The sequence below is a fragment of the Periophthalmus magnuspinnatus genome, chromosome 14 (genome assembly GCF_009829125.3).
Source record: "Periophthalmus magnuspinnatus isolate fPerMag1 chromosome 14, fPerMag1.2.pri, whole genome shotgun sequence".
NCBI lineage: Eukaryota > Metazoa > Chordata > Actinopteri > Gobiiformes > Gobiidae > Periophthalmus > Periophthalmus magnuspinnatus.
The window spans coordinates 25,074,862-25,095,854 of NC_047139.1; the positions used below are offsets into that span (position 1 = coordinate 25,074,862).

General features: G+C 38.4%; 1 protein-coding gene across 1 annotated transcript; it reads right to left on the minus strand.

The window, feature by feature from the left end:
- Positions 1–2,489: 2,489 nt before the first annotated feature.
- LOC117381311 (potassium channel subfamily K member 4) lies at positions 2,490–19,292 on the minus strand. The gene is made up of 8 exons (XM_055226751.1): positions 19,120–19,292; positions 9,874–10,000; positions 8,837–9,110; positions 5,525–5,639; positions 5,012–5,172; positions 4,742–4,928; positions 4,112–4,254; positions 2,490–3,754 (listed from the first exon to the last, which is right to left on the minus strand). Coding segments are annotated over exons 1-8 (1,623 nt in total). The 5' UTR covers positions 19,121–19,292; the 3' UTR covers positions 2,490–3,139.
- Between the last annotated feature and the right edge of the window lie 1,701 nt (positions 19,293–20,993).

Sequence of the window (20,993 nt, forward strand, 5' to 3'; positions counted from 1 at the left end):
CGTATCTCCGCCTTCTTTACAATTTGCGTACTTCTGTTACGTTTGTGCGCTCCTTCCATATCGTCACCCAGTCATTTACAGTTTTTTCAAAGTTATTAGCTTTATGTCATACAGTAGGCATACTATATATGCAGCATAGGCTAAATCTAGGCACCCATTTTTTGTTTTATATAAATTGCTGATTATTATTGTACATTTTGGCACCCGTATAGGTGTTTCCACCATATACTAACATTCGTTCAGAATATGAATCTGTTATATTTGCTTGAACTTTCTCAAATTTGATAAGTGAGTGCAGTTTTTTACCCCTATGGAAACCGGTCATGCTGCTGGTCTTGTGACACTGACCCGTCTCACTCACTCTACCACTACTCCACTTGGACAGTAGCCAAAACAGAGGCCACCAACCGGATCAACGCAATGGGAACAGTCTAGCTATGCATTTTATAACACGTTTTTATGTGCACATATACATATATGCTATATAATAGCATGCAGGTCTTTTTTATTTACTATATTAACAGCCTAAATGTTGTCTTAGTATTTTATCTTAAAATAGTCAGCCCCCCTATTTCCTAACTTGCCTAGAAACAGCTGGCACAAACAGAAAAGCGTAGTTGAAGCACCGACGGGCTTGCCCAGTGAATTATAGAAGAACATCAAACATTTCCCTGCTTGAAGGCTTGATCCTGGACAGACAAGCTTTGGATCTGACTAGGATCAATCCAATAAGTGGTCATTACATTTGCCCGGTGGTGTCAAAGAGCAGCTCTGCTTGTGACTGTGGTGGTCACATGCAGACCACTACGCAAGCTGTAACCGTAGAGTGCGCACGAGAGGAAAAACTGACGGCAGTGTCACTACGACCTTGAAGCAAGGTCATTGAGTCTCTGCTGCAGACACTGCAATTCTGCGGATCGGCATCATAATGGTGCAGTAGATTATAGCCACATCATATTATTAGAGAAAAAATATGATCAATGTGTTTTAAAATTTGCTTTTATTTACGAGCTAGATGTGCCTTTGATTCAACTGCATCATCTAGGTTATCAGCAGAGCGTGTTTGAAGGGGATTACAAGCCAGGCGGAGACATGCGGTTAATGCCAGCTTGGGACCCTAGGGTGTTTCTTACAACAGGTCATGACCTTAGACAGGTGTCAGCTCAAATGCCAAGAAGTCATTGTAATGTAGGCTGTTGAAAAAGTATAGGTCGTTTCATCAAAGAGTCACAACCACAGCACAACTCATAATAATAAACATTTAAATCAAGATTAAAGTGTAGCTTATAGCTGTATTGGTCCAAAGAATGGCACATTGAGAGGTTTGTATTGGTCACCTATAAAATAGGCTAAGTGCTTATTTGACTAGCCTGTAGGGCTGTGCTGCTGCTGTAGTGCAATAGTGATTTATTTGTAATGGGCCTATCTTATGAGTTTTGTATTAGACTACCTAACTTGCAGAAATGCCTTTTTGAACTTTATTGAATTTTCCCTTGAAATAAGGTCAAACTCTTCTTCGCCCCCTAGTGGAGCAAAGCACATTACAGCCGCGTGCCTGATGACGTTATGGCAGCAGACTAGAGCTCAGTGTCCTCCGCTCCGCTAAAGGTCACTTGCTGCCACTGCACATCACTGCTCCCTGCTAACTTCCTGATCTCAGGACAAGGCGATGGCTTTTCTTTATGCAGACCTGCAGCAAAGTGTCAAATTTCCAAAGGGCAACCAACATTCAATTAACCCCTTTAAATAGCCTACTTAGGTGGGACCTGCAGTCTGCCGTGTCTGATACACTAAAATTATACCAAAATAATGCCTTCTCATCACAGCCAAGTTAATAATCTTAATTTGACTATGTGCAAGTTTGAAAAAAATGTTTGGTTGATCAAATGTTAGAGTGTGCCCTCTACTGGTTATGTGAGTTAACATACAGTGGACTTAGGTTAATTGACACTTTATAATGATGATTTTTTTTTGTTCGTTATGAAAAGTCATCGCAGATATGGAAACAACAAAACACACAGTCGCTTCCACTCTTGTCTTGCCCTTGATCCCATTTTCAGATTAAAACAGATTGAGTTTCCAGAGGAGTATTGTTTACAGATCAGCTGGGGGAACATACAGTATAGGCCATATATACACACTGAAGGTCATCAGACAACACCGCATTTGTACTTTCTCCACATTGTGAATTACAACCACCACCACGTAGTTAAAACATATAAATAACATATACCTTTATATGGGCCTAAACTAATCAGTGCAGAATATAACTAATTGCCACTCTACATGTAAAAATAAAATATTACTAGTTGGCAAAAAGTACAGGAATGTGCTTTAAAAAGCAACTAGGCCTAGTACTTCAACACTCCATACAGGGAAAACCCAGCACACACTGCCAGGTGAATGATATGGTACCCACTTGCTGATGTCAAAACATTAATTTAAAGATGATTTAATCCACCTCATTCAATTTAATTATCTGCATTTCAACATAACTTGTTTCTTATGAGCAGGTCTGCAAAAAGAAACCATTGCTGCCACCAAGAGGCTGCCTGAATGATCACAGTATACAGTAAAAACACAGTGATTGTGGATTTGAGACAAGCCTTGTACTGTTAAAGGGTTTTATTTAATATTTGCAGTGTATATGTGAAAAGTAACACATTAGCCTCCCAAAATGCACATGTATTTCACAATATAAAAAGACACAAAAGTGTAACAGCATGTTTAGTACCCGTTTGTTGGTTGGCAGAGTTAAGGTTTTTGTGAACATCAAGTTTTGACCTATAGAAGTCAGTTAGATAAAGTTTTGCATATGGTTAGCTCTGTGTTTGAGAGCAACGTAAAATAAACAATGCTGTAGTTAGTGCATTTTCAATAAGGCCCAGCAGAGAGCAGTCACTCCCCATTTTATTTAGGCAACTGTAGCTTTAGAGTCACTTTAATATGTTTGGTTGAGGCATACACACCCGCATGCTAAGACCTTCAAATGCAAACACAAGGCTTCCATTAAGTGTCTGTAAGTACGTAATAGGCCTACACAAATAAATAAATAGCTACATTCTCTTTGAAAGCATCTCATTTGATTTGATAATTCCCTTGATACTTGTGCTAGTAATGGAGCTCTTGCAGTCATTTACTAAGGCTTAGGTGGTGGATCTGAAATTGGCTTTGCGTTTCCATTGGGTTCTTTTGCCTCAGGGATGGTGGTAGTGTGGTTGTTGTGATGGGTGCTTCTGTGCGGGACATGCCTCCTATGGCGTCTCCTCTTTGGGTGTCGAGGCTGCATACCGTTGGGCTCTGTGGGATCTATGAGTGGATCCACATGTAGTTTTCCACTCTGAGCATCGGAGGATTCGTCAATGAAGGCAAGGTTTTCCCCAAAGTAGTCCAGTGGCTGAGACAGGTGGGGTGGTGCAGGTGGAGGCTCGACAGGCTTTTCTTCGGGGACTCGGTCTGTTTGCGTGGCCTGGGACCCAGATTCTGAACCGGATTCGGAGTCCTCATCTGATGTGTAGGAAGATGATGTGTATGATTCGGACTCGGACTGACTTCCCTCCTGGCCCTCTTGGTTCCCACCCTGAGCAGTTGCTGACACACTGTGACTCTGGCTACGGTGGCTGCGGCCTCCATGACGACGCCTTCGCCTACGACGTTTGAACGGATCGTCAATCTTCCCGGGAATCTTGAAGTCCACCGACATGTTCTGGATGTTTTGTGTCCAGTCAGAGGCATGGGCCCGCAGTTCCTCCATCTAAAATGGGATGAGCAAAAATATCAAAATATCATTAAATTGTGATACAACATTTGGTGGCATAGTATCGTTATCGTGGGCTGTTGTATCGATGTAGATTTTAGTTAATTATTTTGTGACAGTGCTGCAGTGTTGCTTAATTAGTGGAAGGAAACTTGTTTAGGCAATAGTATTTTATATTAGGTTTGTGCATGTAGGTTTAACAAAGAAATACTGTTATTGTGATATTATCGTATGATGGGCCATATAATGTGTATCGCATCGAATCGTGAAAGGCCCTATGATTCCCAGCCCGACAAATTATCAAAGGGCTGGATTCTGGCACAGGAAAAACAAAACAGGAGACCAGACATGTACCTCTGCTCGGGTTTTCTTCGACAGCACTCGGAGCCAGTTTCCAATCATGGCCAGAATAGATGCAAAGTAAGCAAGGCCCAGCAGGATCCAAAACCAGACCAGCGGCTTGTACCAGTGGTCACTGCCTTCATATCCAGAATCACCTGAGGGTGGATGATACAGGAGTTATTACAGAGGAGGGAATCGATTTGATTTCATAGTGAATTATTATTTGTTGTTGTAGCAAAATAACTGAAGAAGCTACTTAGATGAGTGGCGGAACACATTCGCTCTTGAAAGCTTTTGACAGAATTCATTTTTCTTTTATTACAGACCCTACGTTGACGCCTAAGGGATTACATAGACATTATTATATTTATTTATAATTAGATATTTGTCACATAGTCTGATTATATTTTGGACTTTTATTACTTTATTTATTTGAATTAGAACAGTTCATATTAGTCAGTGTGTCAGCAGGCAGCTACAGCATAAATGTGCCAGAGTTAGCACAATAGATTTCTGTTGCAAGTGCACCTCTGTAATTCTTTCTCCTTTCTGTGACAAATAAACATTTACTGATCTTATTTTCTTATCTTATATCCTGTTTGTGTCATTCACTGCTATATATGTTCTGCATTATTACATTACCTGCAACATAGTCACCAAAGCCAACCGTTGTAAGTGTGATAACTACAAAGTATGCTGACTCAAGCAGAGACCATCCCTCCACCTCTTGGAAAATCAGGATGGGCACAGCCACAAAGAGCAGACATCCCAGCAGAATGGACAGAACAGCTGATATGATTCTTACAATAGTGGGGCTCACACGGAATTTCTATTGAGGAAAAGGACAAATAAATTACTGGAGCAAATGATTTGATAAAGTCATATAAACAAACAGAATGTGTGGAAACTGACCAGGAAGATTGTCTCAATTTTAAGTACAGCCTTTCTCAGTCCAGTACCAAGATGGTCTCCAACGCCAGCAAGCAGGATACCAAAGAGGGGGATTCCCACCAAGGCATAAAAAATACAGAACAGCTGTCCTCCATCAGTTTTTGGAGAAATGTTCCCAAACCCTAAGAGATCATCCAATAAATAATGTACTCAACACGTAGACGATTAATCAATAAAATACAACTACATTTTTTATCTTGATTGTTTTCTGGACTATACAAACTTTAAAACACTTATGAAAAAACTTTGAACATAGACAGTGGCATTAATGAATGAAAATGCTCAGATTTTCATCAACAATACACTTTTTGTATTGTATTTCTATTTGTAAATATTCGCTTTTTTAAACCATTCAGTTCCCAGATTTCAACATTTATTTGATTAAAATGTGTTTTGGAAATCTAAATTCACAGTAGAAATAATTGTTGGACTATTCATCTACTAAAGATGTATTCTAATTACTACAATACTCACCAATGGTAGTGATAATGGTCCCTGAGAAAAAGAAGGCACTGGCGAGGTCCCACTGGCTCACAAAGGACGCATTACCTGCGGCTTGTACTCCAGCACCGATAGCCTCCACTACCTCCTGAAATGGGGAAGATATTTAAGAGAGAGCTAGTGTAAGAAGAGGATTCTGAATATACCTTATGAGTAGACTATATGGACGTGATTGGGTTATGTGTTTGATAATAGCTTAATAAGCTCCAGAGTGTTTCAATCGACTCCAATTCTTATGCCTGTATATTGACTGATGGAGAAATATGAATTTGTTTAATAAACTCCAACTTGCTAAGCTGAAAACACTTTTCTTTTAATATTGAAACATATTCACATATAATGACCCCTATCAGAGGGATACTTGCTGTGTTATCTTGTCAGCTTTGCTTCTACACGATTCCTGAGTCTTCCGCAGATTATATTTGAGTCCATTAGAAAACATTATCTGACTCCGTATCTCATTCCTCCCACTCCCAGGCAATGCAGTTTTTTGGAACAGGAAGTTAACAAATTAAGCTACAAAAATAACACAAGTAATAGAGAAGGGACAAGATCTTGTGAAATAAAATTGCCACAAGATTGTGCCTACATGGAGAAAACGATCTAATGAGATTTTTTCCTCCCATGTTTTTATATTTGATTTGGACAAAAGTTACTCCCCTTTAGAAAAATGTCGTCCCAAACAGCAGTGCAATAATAACAGAAAAGATATGAAATAAAATACATCAAAAACGATGGCCCTAATTGTGAACTTAACTGCACTATTTATTATAAGTAATGTCAAAATATTGTCTTTTGTCGTGTTGCAAGTAGTAATGACAGCAATTCTATCTGTTGAGATACAGAGATACATTACAGATCAGTGTGCTTTTGCTTTGTTAGACCACTAATTTTCAGACATTACATGGTGATTGGCACTAAATACATTAGGTCTTAATGTTCTTTGTTCACATAATAGTTGACAAATAGACATCGTAACATAGGAGAGTGAAAAGGCCATCCCAGAAAAGCCTGGCCTGTTGTGGTCTGTGACGTTGTCATGGACAGTTGTGGACAGTGTGTCTGGGACAACAAAGACATGTTGACTTTGATGCACTGAAACCTGAGGCGCATGCATCGTGCTGGAGAGAATGTAAACCTTTAATAGTATCTGAAGAATGACTTTTCAGCAGCTGTTTGGGTCTCTCACATTATGGGGACTTATGTTTACAGCATATGGATCACCCATTCAGTAGTGCATGCATGCCTTTTAAACGCTAATCCTTAGCCACTCACTTGCAGCCAGTCTATGAAGTTTGACATTATACATTTGCACTTAATAAATAGGTTTGAGCCTGTTTAAACCTGGTCTGTCATCTACTGTACATACAGTTATGTCTAAACTGCTAAAGTGCTAAAACTGTGATTTACTATCTACATATTGGAGTGGAGACAAACATTTAGAAATGATATCTCAGTTGCCAAGTGAGATAACAAACACCCCAAGAGTAGATCAGCTTTCAAGTTCCTCCACCAACCAGGGCTGCCCTGTTCACACCACACCTGTCCTTACACTGGCCCTCAAGTGTCTAAATAAATTACCATAAATCTCAAGAGACTTTTAATCCAAATATTCTTAATGGGGGAAAGTAAGTGACTTGTTACTGCTCAGTCAGACCGTAACTATACTGATTTGCTTTTCTCTTCTAGGAACACAAATGTATGCTTTGTTGCATGATTGCAACTTCACATGACAGATTAGAGTACATATTTTATTAAAAGATAGTTATATGTTTGTTATATGTATGTTATATGCATAGAAATGTAAGATTTAACAAAAAAACAACAACAACAAAATAGCCTGTTTTTCCCTAGTTTGACGATTTTCATGAAGTTTATAATTTTATTTCTTGGTTGGACATGGACAGCAGAAGTGACATAATGTTAACAAGGGCCAAGTTTGTCTAAATTACACAACAGTTATGATTAGACTAATAAAAGTAAATGACAACACCTTTATTTTGTTAAATGAAGTTTTAAACTGCCAGAAAAATCTGTTCCTTGTGCGTAAATTGTCACTGCATTTTGGATGAAATTTTCTGTAGTCATGACACAGGTGGAGGTACTTAGGTTTAGAACTTTGAGCTACTTCCTGTATTTTTGTACCTTTCTTAAACTGCCACTTAAATGACTATGGTAAATATTTACCACAGGTACTATCCCAGCAAACCAAGTAATATCAATATCAAGTCAGCAAACCGGTCTGCACTTTTAATACCGATACCACTTCAACACAGTCCTCTTCATTTAGATTTATCTCTGGAAAGAATCGTCACCTCTGGCTTTATTACAAAGACCGACCTGGACTTGCCTGGTAGAATGGCCTGCAGTGCATTTATGGAGCAGCCACAGAGGTCAATGAAACTAGTTCAAATGAGGTCAGGAACACCACACCATCTTAAAAAAGGTTTATGGCCTCTGCAATTGGTCAGTCAGGTCAGTATACGCAAAATCAGTAAGGCTATATCATATTTACACCACATCTATGGTAATAATAATAATAATCACCATGCTCCCTCACTTTTCTGTATCCACAACAGCCCCAAGACAACATACTGAAGGAGTAGCGGCTCTTTGTAGAAATACAACTATGTCTTAGGAAGGGTCTATGGCAGAGGTACCCAAACGTTTTTATTGAGGGCCACATCTCAAAACATATTCGAAGCGGAGGGCCACGGACCAGTGATCAATGCAGTGCAGTGCTTTTTCCACAGCTTTGACAGAGCTGCTGTATATTTATAAGGCTTGAAACACATTAATTTTAGGTATCACAATGCAATGTGATGTTGGAGGTTATAGTGGTAAAAATAGTTTGATTTGCTGTAAAAAGTACTGCTTATGATCAATTGGGCTGGTTCAGCAGGAGGCCGAGGGCCAATAAAAACTGGTCTGAGGACCGTATTTGGCCCCTGGGCCATAGTTTGGACACCACTGGTCTATGCTCATGAACATCAGTAAGATTCCATCAGAAATTTCTCATTACATACTTAAAATACCAAAAAGGTAGAATAGTAAATGTAGCATAGAGTAGAAATAATATGTATGATGAAAATACTGGAGACACAGCTTGAACTGGACTTTCACAATTAGATTTGAGAAAGTAACACGCCCATTGGACATTCGACTGATAACAACTCATCATGTAGCTCGTAAGTGTTTTCACTGTCAGACAGTTGTATATTCATATGATGCCCTAATGTTAATCATCAGACTGTTTTATATGATGATGATGATGCATTGTTGTACCTCTATGAACTCCTGCAGGTTCTCATAGTCGACGCAGGTGAAGTTGGACAGGAAGTCTCGTCGTGCCCTCTGTAGCTGCAGGTGTTTGCCCTCCTCTCGCGGAGTCTCCAGAGCCCGAAACACCACAGCCCCTAGCACCAGGTACAACAGCACCCCTGTGAGGATGGCCAAGAGCGTAGAGCAGCGCATCGTCGCTCGGCCGCCCAGTCCTAAGCTCACCGGCTGTTTGGGTTTGCCAGTCTCCGCACTCGGGCTTGGTGTCTTCTCCCAGCTACTGTAACATCAACAGCAGCAGTGTTGAGTTAGAGTAGCCAGACATTGTACTCAAGGAAGAGTGCTTTTACTTCAAAATAATATTACTCAAGTAGAAGTAGAAAGTAGTGGTAAAAAAGCATTTGGGGAAACTACAATTTAAAGCTACTATCTGTAAGTTTATTTGACTTTTTTTTTTACCAGTAGATGGCAGATGTTCCCCTCACCTGGCCTTTGCTCAGGCTCACCTGTGCTCTTTAGTCTTCTTCTGGCAGGCCAAAGCTGGCACACTGTCAGACAGCAGTAACATACAAAGCATCTAGTGGTGTTATGTGAGAATACAGCACCAGGTCAGTCAGGGTGAGCCAGTCTAATTACAAACAGTAACTTATTTATATCTTATTTATAATGTAGGTTGATGTAATGGAAGGACAAACCGGGATATAAAGTACAAAAGCTTTTGGCACTTGTAGGGTAAATAAGAATACTATTACACTGTAAAATGCATTAATCAAGTAGGAGTAACGTATGGTGTCTGAAAATTAGTAAATATATTTGAGTAAATGTAGCGCAGTACTTCCCACCTCTGATCATCAGCATTTATTGGCGATAACAGCTCATAGTATCCTAGTCGTTTAGCTGTGCACAAGGCACTAAATGGACATGGCTTCACCACAGTGCTGACACAGAATAAATGCAGCTTCGCAATAAACAGGCAGACCCTCCTTACACTCTGGCAGGCTAGACTGTACAGTGTAATAATAGTTTTCCTACAGATCTCTCACTTGTTACTCAGTTGCCCTCGCCTTCGTCTTTTCCAGTCCTTCTTTGTCTCCCCAGGCTTGAGAATGGAGTCTTTGGATCCACATCCACTGGGCAGCGCATCCGCCTCGCACTCTGAAGTAGGGGACACTAGGCACATGGTACAGAATGAGAAAGTGTATCGAGATACATAATTTAGCGCCTGTTGTTTAGACAAGTGCCAAATGAACCAGCAAATACTGTCCTGGGGATAGTGTTTTATAGAGTAAGATGATGCAGCCAAACACATTGATGGGTTTCATGCAAAAGGAGCCCTTCCTGATTTGAACCATTTAGCGTGGTAACAGTGGCTTTGTTTACATGCACACCAAAATCTGATTATTTTCTGATTTCTAGTCCTTGAAGATTATTTAAATGACACACAAACCACAAAATCTGATGTGAGTAATCAGAGAGACCAAGATCAGAAAGAAATAATTTTAATAGAATTATAACTACAAAAATGTGTGGCAGCCATTGTTGTAGCAGTAATGCAGTTCTAACTAAAATGTTATATCTGTTGGGAAAAGGTCCCAGCAAAATCCTTCAAATCAGTAAAGACTAATTTTCCTGAAACCAAAATACTCAATTGGCAAAGATGGCATAGAATAAAAGCTAAAAGGTGGTATTTCTCTTGTAACCAGAGCTGCTGTTTACATAGATTTCATTTCACTTTTCGAGCACATGTATCAAATACACTTTTAACCCCATTTAATCTTGAAAGGAGTGAGAAGAAGAAAACCTATTAAATCCCACACCCCCTACCCACTTCCATTAGGACATAAATTAAATGTTTAAAATTTAAACATTTAAACTTTAAATGTTTAATTTAACATTAAATGTTAAATCAAATTTGTTTAAGCTTCTTATTCAGTTGAAAAAAAGAAAAAAAAAGTATGTCTATGTATGTGTGTGTGTGTGTGTGTGGGTGGGGGGGGTGTATGTGTGTGTGTGTGTGTGTGTGTGTGTGTGTGTGTGTGTGTGTGTGTGTGTGTGTGTATGTATGTATGTATATATATATATATATATATATATATATATATATATATATATATATATATATATATATATATATATATACACACACACACACACACACACACAAAAGGAGAGACACACAAAACACACAAACATACCATATATACACACATATATAAAATATATGTCATAAACATACACATAGATTCATTCAATTCATGACAATAAATGCAGCAAAAGGTCATAGGAAACAATAAGCATAAAGTGGAACCAACACTGATACAGAGAAAGTACAGTATGACAGTAACACAAAAACTCGTGAGTGGTTCGAACATTTGGTAGTGTAAAATTTCTATAGCCTCTCAAATTGTAAGTTCTCTCTTTAAAAGCAAAACACTTTTGCACGTTACATGGTAATAACTTATTGAAGGCTTTGAATAATATAATTACAGTATAATATTTTACAAGGTCTTGAAATTTTAATAATTTGGACTGGATGAAAAAATTGTGAGTATGATATAGAAAACCAACCGTGTGAATGATCCACACTGCTTGTTTTTGCAATAAGAATAATGGGCTAGTTGAGCATTGGTCATTGTTTCCCCATATTTCAGCACAATACATGAAATAAGGGAGAACCAGTGAGCAGTATATTGTACGGAGTGCATCGTGATCAAGATATTGTTTGCTTTATTTATAATTGAGATGCTCTTGGATATTTTAGGTTTTATGTGCTGGATGTGGGCTTTCCTTGATAATTTGTTAAATAATACATAATACATAATTGCTCCTTGGAATTTAATTTCAAACATATTTTCAATTTGTACACCCTCAATATTTTTTTGGGGAAATTCTGGGTTGGTCACCAAAGGTCATTACTTTGGTTTTACTTGCATTGCATTTAATGAGAGTTTATTTGTATCCATCCATTGTTTTAATTTATTTAGTTCCACATTCACTATGTCTACAAGCTCATTATAATCTAAACTACTAAAATGTTAGTGTCACCAGGAACAAGATTTAGTTTTAATGAATGTGATACATTAAATATATAATTTATATAGAGATTTAAAAGTATGGGCCCCAATACTAACCCCTGGGGAACACCACAAGCAATGCCAAGGTATTCAGATGAGTACTATCCCATTTTAACAATTTTGAGAAGAGTTTTTGAGAACTGAGGCAACAGTGAAATTGGTCTATGATTTGTGAAACGGTTGATTTCCATTTTTGAATTGAATTGCTTGGGAAACAGCCGGACTGAAGAGATAAATTACATATATGAGTTAGAGGTGTGATTTGTGACATTTTTAACCAATGACATGTCGATATCATGACAGTCTGTCTAGAATTAAATTTTACATTTTTGAACAACTTATTTGACTTCTTGTTCGTTAATTGCTGAGAGAAAAAATTAGTAAGGTTCCTCATTGTTGTTTCTGTACACTGAATTTTAGCTCAATCTGGGATTTCAGCTCTGGGCCAATATTTACAAAATAATTATTAAAACCTTTAACTGTATTCTTCATGTTGTGATTATCCTCATTTATATCATCAAAATAACTGGAATACAGAGCTTTTGTTGATCTCTGAAATGAAATACAGTAAACTTAGATTCATGACCTGCAACAGATATTTACATTTTTATATTGCCATAAAACAATATCCCTTTACAAACTCAACAGGAATAATGAGATCGCGAGGATTATAAAATATTAAAGTAACATAAAGCAAAGCAAAACCATCATATATCTACTCTAAGAAGCTCACTGGGGTGTGACCTGCCTGGGTAGATTTCCTCTTCCATGGGTTTCAGGGGGATGTCACCATTGCCATAGCTATTAACAATTCAAAGCTAAAGCATGAACAAAAATTTGAACTTAGTAACTTCTTGATTAAGGGGTTAGGAGTTAGGGTAATAATTAGGTAGACTGAATTACATTTACTAAACCTTTTTTCATAGTTATTTAAGTCTTTATATTTTTGTTAAGACTATTAAGTGAAATAATTATAAAGTGCTACCAAATAAGTTGAAATTCATGAATAACAAGAGTAAAATTTAGTGATGTACTCATTTTAATAAAAAATATCTTGAATCTGAAAGCTAACATGTTTGTTGACTTACATCCCAGAAGTCTAACTCCACTCCTTTACTTAGCAAATCATTTGGTGTCTGTCCAAACTCAAAGCCATAAACTGTCACAATCTCATTGAGAAAATAAACACATCTACTTTCAACAGTTTTACAGCTGCTTTGAAAAAACACAAAGATACAATCCCATTACTAAATTGGATCCTGTGGTGCCAAGCCTTTAGTGGCATTAGCATTGTCCCGATTTTTACTTTGAAAAGCACTTTACACATTCGGATGGTAAGAAATAGTCGTGCAGTATACAGTTACACATGTAGTCTTGGGACATTTAGAGAAACATAGTGTGGGCAAAAGGCTAATGACAAAAACCACGTAACCCAATCAGGATCTCATCAAGTATTCAGACATCTATTCTATTGTGTCCAACCTCAGGCTGTTACACACAAGTCCAGACTGCTTACTCAGCGCTAGATAAAGAGGTACGTTATAGCTTAGTCTAAACATGCTGCTGCAACCAAAGTATCACTGTATTGTCCATTTTATTGCCTCTTAAACTCCCTGCAAATCAATATATCACATGCTCTGCTCAGTGCGTTGGTGTATCCATGCAATGCTTACCTCAAATTAAAATGGTAACATAGAGAGTCCGTAGTACGAGACACCTCCTTATGCAGTGTGCCTTGTGAACTGCATCCCGATGGTGTGAGGGTGTGTGCAGACAGAGGCTGTTGCTGACTGAGTGCACGAGAGCTAAAAAGATACTCAATCAAACTGACTTTTAATAGAGTCGTGTGAACGCCAAGGAGAGACGGTTAAGGAGGAAGCAGCACTTTCACGGTTTAGTTCTCTAATAGTGTCTGTATAGATCATAGTTGTTTTTTTTACTTTGTTATTAATATCAATGGGAGATGTAGACATTTCCTTGGTAGGGTGAGCACCTCAGATTGTAGAGAAGGAAGGACACTGTGTTGTATAGTGTCGTGGGACATGAAGGGACGGATCGTAGATTATAACTGTAATAACACTGTATGAGTTTAGTTTTTTATCAAGAGAGAGAAAATGGAATAGCAGTAGATGGGAACATATTACAACCCTGAATCCCAACGCATCCAAAAGTCTTGATGTCTTTGCGGAAAAACAAACAAACAATAAAAGTAAAAGTCTTTGTTATAATTCATGTGGCATTAATGAAAAGTGTGAAAATATCTAAATGGGGCAAGGGACAGGGGCCTAAATGATTTGTATATATTTGGTTTTGGACTAAAATTAAAGCTAATTAGACTAAAAAGTTGTATTTGAAATTGGCTTGTCAAAAAAGCTATATCTAAATACTGTACTCACCATTATTAAATACATTATAACCTGTAATATTGAATCTACAGATAGATACTCATTTGAGCAGGTGCTACTGGAAAATTACATACTGGTAATTGGACCTTTCTTGGTCTATATATTTGTATATCCATATTTATATCTATATCTATATCTATATCTATATCTGTATCTATATCTATATCTCTATCTACTGTATATCTATCACTGCTTATAAAACTACCTACTTCCAAAATACTACCATTACTTACCACTGGAAAATGACAGTCTGTTAAAAATAGTGTTTATTATGGTCATTGTCAGTTATGATTCAGGCTTAGTGACCACTTAACTGAGGGGTTAGGAGTTAGGCTTAAATAAGCAGCGACTAAGCCTGAATCATAATGAAAGTCTTTGTTCAAGCTTCATAGAGGTTAATTAAGGAGTATTTATTATACACTGTTACAGTTATTTTTGAAGACTGATTGTTGTTGCAAATACGTGCTCCATACAAACTTGATTGTCTGCATGTTTATTTCTTTATGTGCAGAAATACATAACAGTGCTCTGGCAGATATCAATATTTCTATAGGACCGTGTTGCATATGTATAAGACTCGGTGCAGCGTTCTCACTGTGCAGCAGAATGCATTCTCAGCTGTACCTCCACACTGATTTCTATCCTACTGTCTGATCTGACAAGTGCTGCAGCCCATTTTCCGCATACAAGCGTGTTAAGTTTGAGAGACTGGGGTAAGGTTGCTCACTGCTCAAGCGTGTCCATAACTGAACTCTTAAATATTGGACTCACACATCTTGAGTACCAGTCGGGTCAGGACATGCTTTGGTCTAATATGTGATGAGTGGTATCCCTCATAAAAGTCTAAATATAACACTAACAGCAGGGAGAAAAAGTAGTAGTAGTTGTTGATGTTGTGAATAAACAAAAACAACAACAACAACGAGTTATTTAAAGACGACATAATGCTTTTTTCACGTACTTAGTATTGAACAAGAAAATAAGTCGATCAGAATTTTACATTTTGTTCATTGTAAATGCCAATATTGATTTTAAACATCTTCATAGCATAATTTCACTGAAGAAAGCAGCAGATCTAAATCTACTTGTATGACCAAGTATATGATGGCACCTAGCTACAGAACTGTGGGCGGAGATGAGGGGTAGGTGAAAAAAGGAATTGTCTAAACACTCAAGCCTCAATTATAGGAGTACACACATGAATCAATCAAAATGCAACTTTGAGTAAGTTAATGATGAAGGAAAGCCGCTGTAATAAAGTTAAAAGCTTATTTAAGTGGATTTTTGCCTAATAGGTTCTGGTAAAAAGATAATAAAATCCATGTAGAAAATCCATGTCAGAAATACAGCCAATGCTAGTGTCTCTCCCGTGCCCATATTATATTTTTGGCATTTTTGCTGTCACTTTTGTGCAGGCTCAAACATAGTCCATGTGCTCGTGGTGCAGGCGTCTGTTAATGACATTTAAGGGTCGAGCGGTCTTATTTTTCATTATGTACATTCGTTCTAAGCTGTTTACCTGGTGGATGCTTTGAATTCGGAAGTAATATTACTCACAAAACATCTTCTAGTTAGGCCTGTATCAAACACACCTTTTATTTCTAATCATAATCACAATTTTGTATTGTATGCTTTACATATATTTGTAATCCAATCTGACGCTGTTTAATGCTCACTGTGTTGTAATGACCCGATGTGTCGTTGTTAATGTTACTGTTTCTATGTGACACTTGGTTGCTATGGCGACAAGTGGATGTGAAGGTTTCAGTGGTCAGTTACTGGTCTGTTTTGGAGACTGGCTCTAGTGAGCTGAGGCTGCTGTTGTTTTGCTCCTGGGTTACGGCCTATAATAGCCCTTGTGTTCAGAAAATAAACAACCAGAAGAAATTTGTTGTGTTTCCTTCCACCAGAATGTTACAGTATAACTATGATTCCCAGTGTCAAAAGTAGACAGAGGTCTATTAGGACTCTTATAGATTATAGAACACCAAACAACTGTAGGTATCATGGGGCAAACCAGGAATGGCATTAAAATACAGTTACGTTAGTTTGGCAGGTCATTAAGGACGATCTTTATGCCACTAGTCTACAAGACACAAGAATAGAAACAAACAATATTATTTGTAAGAGGACAGTTAGGACAGAGAAAATGACTCCACCCGAGTGTCAGATGCCAGTTGACAATAGATAAGAACTGTACAGTTACACCATGTGTCTATGTGCATGATGGGAAACAGAAAGAGAGAGACAGAGCGGCCCCATCAGCCACACTGCTGTGGTCCATGGAGCAGGGGTCACCGAAGGGAGAGGGCCAGCTGCTCAGATGTGTCACTGTGACTCACATGGGACTGAGGGGATGTTTGTTAAAAGTCACTTAAAAGTCTCTCTCTCACTCTCTCTTTGTCTCTGTGCTCAGCACACACACACTCACACATTAGTCTCTCTCACTCTCTTTCTCTCTCTTGCAGTGAGCACACATACACATTCTCTCTGTGCTCAGCACACACACATTACTCTCTCTCTGTCTCTGCACTCAGCACGCACACACACACACTAGTCTCTCTCTCTGCACTCAACACATACACACATATTAGTCTCTTTTTCTGCACTCAGCACACACACACACACACACACACATTAGTCTCTCTCTCTGCACTCAACACATGCACACATATTACTCTCTCTGTCTGCACTCAGCACATACACATTACTCTCTTTCTCTGTACTCAACAAACACACACACATTAGTCTCTCTCTCTCTGCACTCAGCACACACACACACACACACACACATTACTTTCTCTGTACTCAGCACACACACACACACACACACACCCCAGTCTCTCACTCTGCACTCAGCACATACACACATTAGTTTCTCTCTCTCTCTGCGCTCAGCACACAAATGCACACACACCAACACACTAGTCTCTCTCTGCACTCAGCACACACAAATACATTAGTCTCTCTCTCTCTCTCTCTCTCTCTCTCTCTCTGCGCTCTGCACTCACACACACAAGTGTCTGTCTCTCTCTCTCGCTCTCTCTGCGCTCAGCACACACATACACACACACACACCTACATACACCCCCCCCCCCCCCCCCCCCCCCCCCCACACACACACACACACAGAGACACTCACACTCACAGGGGGGCGGGGTCCTGTACCCTGGACCTGAGGAGGAGAGTCGTGTTGTACAGAGAGCGAAACAGAGACGAGTCCAAGCTCCGTGTGAGTTTTTAAACTTTCACAAAAGAGTCAGTGATCAGGGAGAAACGCCCGCTAGAGTCTGCAAACCCAGAGGGACGATAAATACAAGATTAAATAAACACGCGGAGGATGAGGATCCATCAGCGGCAACGCGCAGAGTTCACCGCACGTGTCAGTCATGTTTACTTTAATGTTTAAAGAGCAGAGAGCTGGTTTGAACCACGACTGCACTAGAACTGACCAGGACTAAACAAGGACTAAACGGGAGGACTGATTACTACATCTGAATCAGGACTCTGCAGCAGCAGACTACGAAGGACAACCACAGGGTTTGAGACTTTTTGAGCCTAATCTTGTATTTGAATGAAGATAGTAGAAAAATAATAAAACTGAGCCTTTTGATATTAATTGGACTTGGACTTCTAAAATAACTTGGTCCCAGATACATTGAAAAATCATATCCAAGTCAAAAGAGCCCAAAACTGGGTGAATACTACAGTATTTTAAAATACATAAAAATATAAATAGTAAAATAAAAAGCTATTTAGGAGCCACAAAACCCTTCTTATAGTATTTTTGACTTTTGCAGCACCATGCAGTTAATAACTATAAAATAACTATAACATATAAAAATCATAATTTATTTTGTTAATTGTAAACAGTGATATTGATGTAATGCTGCTCAACCATTGAAGCTGATCCACTGAGTTTCTGTTCAAAACTGTACATCGTATGGGCCGCTTCATAGTAACATTTTACAGCAGCAAGCAGCAAATTTTAGTTTACCTTTGGGTTAGTTTACTCAAACATGCATGAATCAATCAAAATACAACTCTGAATTAATGATGAAGGGACACCATTATAACACGATTAAAAGGTCACAAAGGGTAATTTTACATAATATACCCCTTTAAACAAAATGCTATATATTCTGAATAGTGATAAGTCTTCAAAATGTCACTTATAAACAGGTATAAACTTCTCTGTAATGTCGTTTTCAGGAGAACAGCTGGACATATGCAGCTTGCACACTGGACATAGGCCACACCCTGGCCATGCTCATATACAAATAAGTATTTATAGGTTGGCATTACGAACAAATGCAAGACAGTAGCAAGTCTGGTCTATTGTGCTCTGGCATCACTACAGCTGTTCTCTGAGTGCAGCCGAAATGCACACAATGGCACGCAATGGCACGCTCTACACTGAGAAAATACTATATCCAGTCTAAAATAATTAATGCATAAATATAATACACACATGAATAAATACATACATACAGAAATAAATAAAACACACATGCATAATTATTACACTGTATTTTTTTGGCATATTTTGACACTTGCTTTAATGTAAATTAAGAGAATGCAATTACTTATATCCAAGAGAGGACTTGCAGTAAAGTGTTACAGAAACCCCCTTGTAAGCATGGATTTAACTGTTCAGCTGAGCCACAAGTTTGCATCCAAAACTACAAATCAACTAGAACCAATGTATTTTATGAACTGTGTTATGCATACAATATTACAACTTGAAAGTGAAACAAAAAAAAAGTCCAACTATACGACTGGTAGATCATTAATTAATATGAAGTCTTACTGTTTCTTCTTGAACCCAGTGATGATTTAATCCCAAATGTTGTTTTGCTTTCGCAGAAAATAAATTTATGGGTCCAACGGGGTCGAAGAAAATCGTTGACAAGTTTTGGGAGGACTTCTGAACTAACATAAATATCTGCGAGGTAACTACCAACCACTTCCACTGATTGAAGAGACGGCAAATTACAAGGCCGGGAAGGTGGTAGTAAATAAAAGTAACAGGGGCGGGTGGGGGGCATGGGAGGGGCAGGTCAGCTGGATGACTACACGGCTATTATGAGCACTTTATTTTCAATTAAGCCCTTGTGTGTCTGCTAGAAGCTCACTTTGTGCTATTTTTGATGATGCAGGGACTTCTCAGCCTGGAAATTGATTGGTTAAGCAAACGTCGGCAACTTTGCTCATTTGGGCAACAATGCACTTTGACATTCATAAGGCAAATGAAAATGTCTAGGGAAGGAGGAAAATTGGACACGAAAATCAGAGAAAATGGTCTGCTCTGATGTTCATTGGGCTGTGATATTACTTAAGCAAAAATCCTCATATTGATCAATATCTTTATTTCTTTAAACACCCAAAATGGCTGCCAATATTAATTTCCTGAACAGAAACAATACAGACTTTCATCGTTGGTGTTTAACGTAAAACAATGTCAAAGTCTGAACTCAAAACCACGCGCTTTTCCTGACAGACAACTGGCTATGGACCTCTCCTTTAAAAAGATCTAAACTGATGACTGAATCTCGATCTCTGTTAAAATGATTGATTGATTACACAGCCCTGTAAGTGAACCTTATTCTTCTTAAGCTCTGGTGGTGCCCCTCAGATCAATGCATTTCTGAAATTTAAAGCCAAAGCACATAAGAATCATTGGAAAGGGCCATTGACAAAGCCTGACAGATTTATAGATGTTAGCAAGTGTGTATGTCTCTATATGTGGCCGTTACTTAAAATGGAAGAGAGGCTGGCCAAAGTAAAACAGACGTAACAAAGTATAACAAAAATAAAAGTCTAATGGCTTTAGTTCAAAGGTCAATGGAATTTACGACGGGTTTTATTCTTAAACACAGCTTATAAATAGAAAGACCATAAAATATGAAATAGAGGAATCACTTTTAATGTATGCTTACACCAGATGGAATGAACACTGCATATTTCATGTAGGGTTCATTCATAATATGGAGGCCGCAATGAATGATTATTTTAGTGATTATTTTGATTAATCATTCCAGACCTGTACCCAAGCCAGGTTCTACTGTCTGGGTTTCTGTTGAGATCGTAACATAAAAGGCTAATCATGTTTAATACAGATGGAGGACAGCTAAAATGAATAGTTAGAATACTCATTTTTGTCTTGGTAACACTGATTTCTTGGGTCTTGTCACTGATCAGATTAAACATTTGTCAAAGTAAATGTTTGATATTTCATGGCAAAGTACAATGTAATCAATATGGCAATCTGTAGAATCTGAAGACCACCATTTTTTGTCTCCACTGCATCCACATTCTGAATTTTCCTCTTTTGTAAGTCCATCATTTGATCCAAGAGCTGGTTGCATTCATGAAATAATGAACAAAACTGCCCTCTTCGTACTTTGTTTTGTACATTGCAATCTTACTTTCCTACGCAATATATATTTATTTGTTGAACAGTTTAGCTGGTTGTTTACGTGCCCACATTACTCCTCTAATGATTATGTTGCATGTTATATCCACCCACAACATAAAACACTAGTCTTGGCTCCTCTTAAGCATATGCAAAGGGTAAATTTCGACTTGCATCACGCCTAGAGGCCCAGAAACATTTTGATAAAAAAGAGACAGATGACCTCATTCTTCCCAGCATCACTCAGCCTGGGGTCCAGAAGAATGAGA

What these genes read in the sequence shown, in the direction of transcription:
- LOC117381311 (XM_055226751.1), bottom strand. An exon ending in ACCTGCAGGAGTTCATAGAG is followed by an intron (nt 5,640 to 8,836) that starts GTACAACAATGC and finishes TCCCCATTTCAG; the next exon opens with GAGGTAGTGGAGGCTATCGG. An exon ending in AAATTGAGACAATCTTCCTG is followed by an intron (nt 4,929 to 5,011) that starts GTCAGTTTCCAC and finishes TTTCCTCAATAG; the next exon opens with AAATTCCGTGTGAGCCCCAC.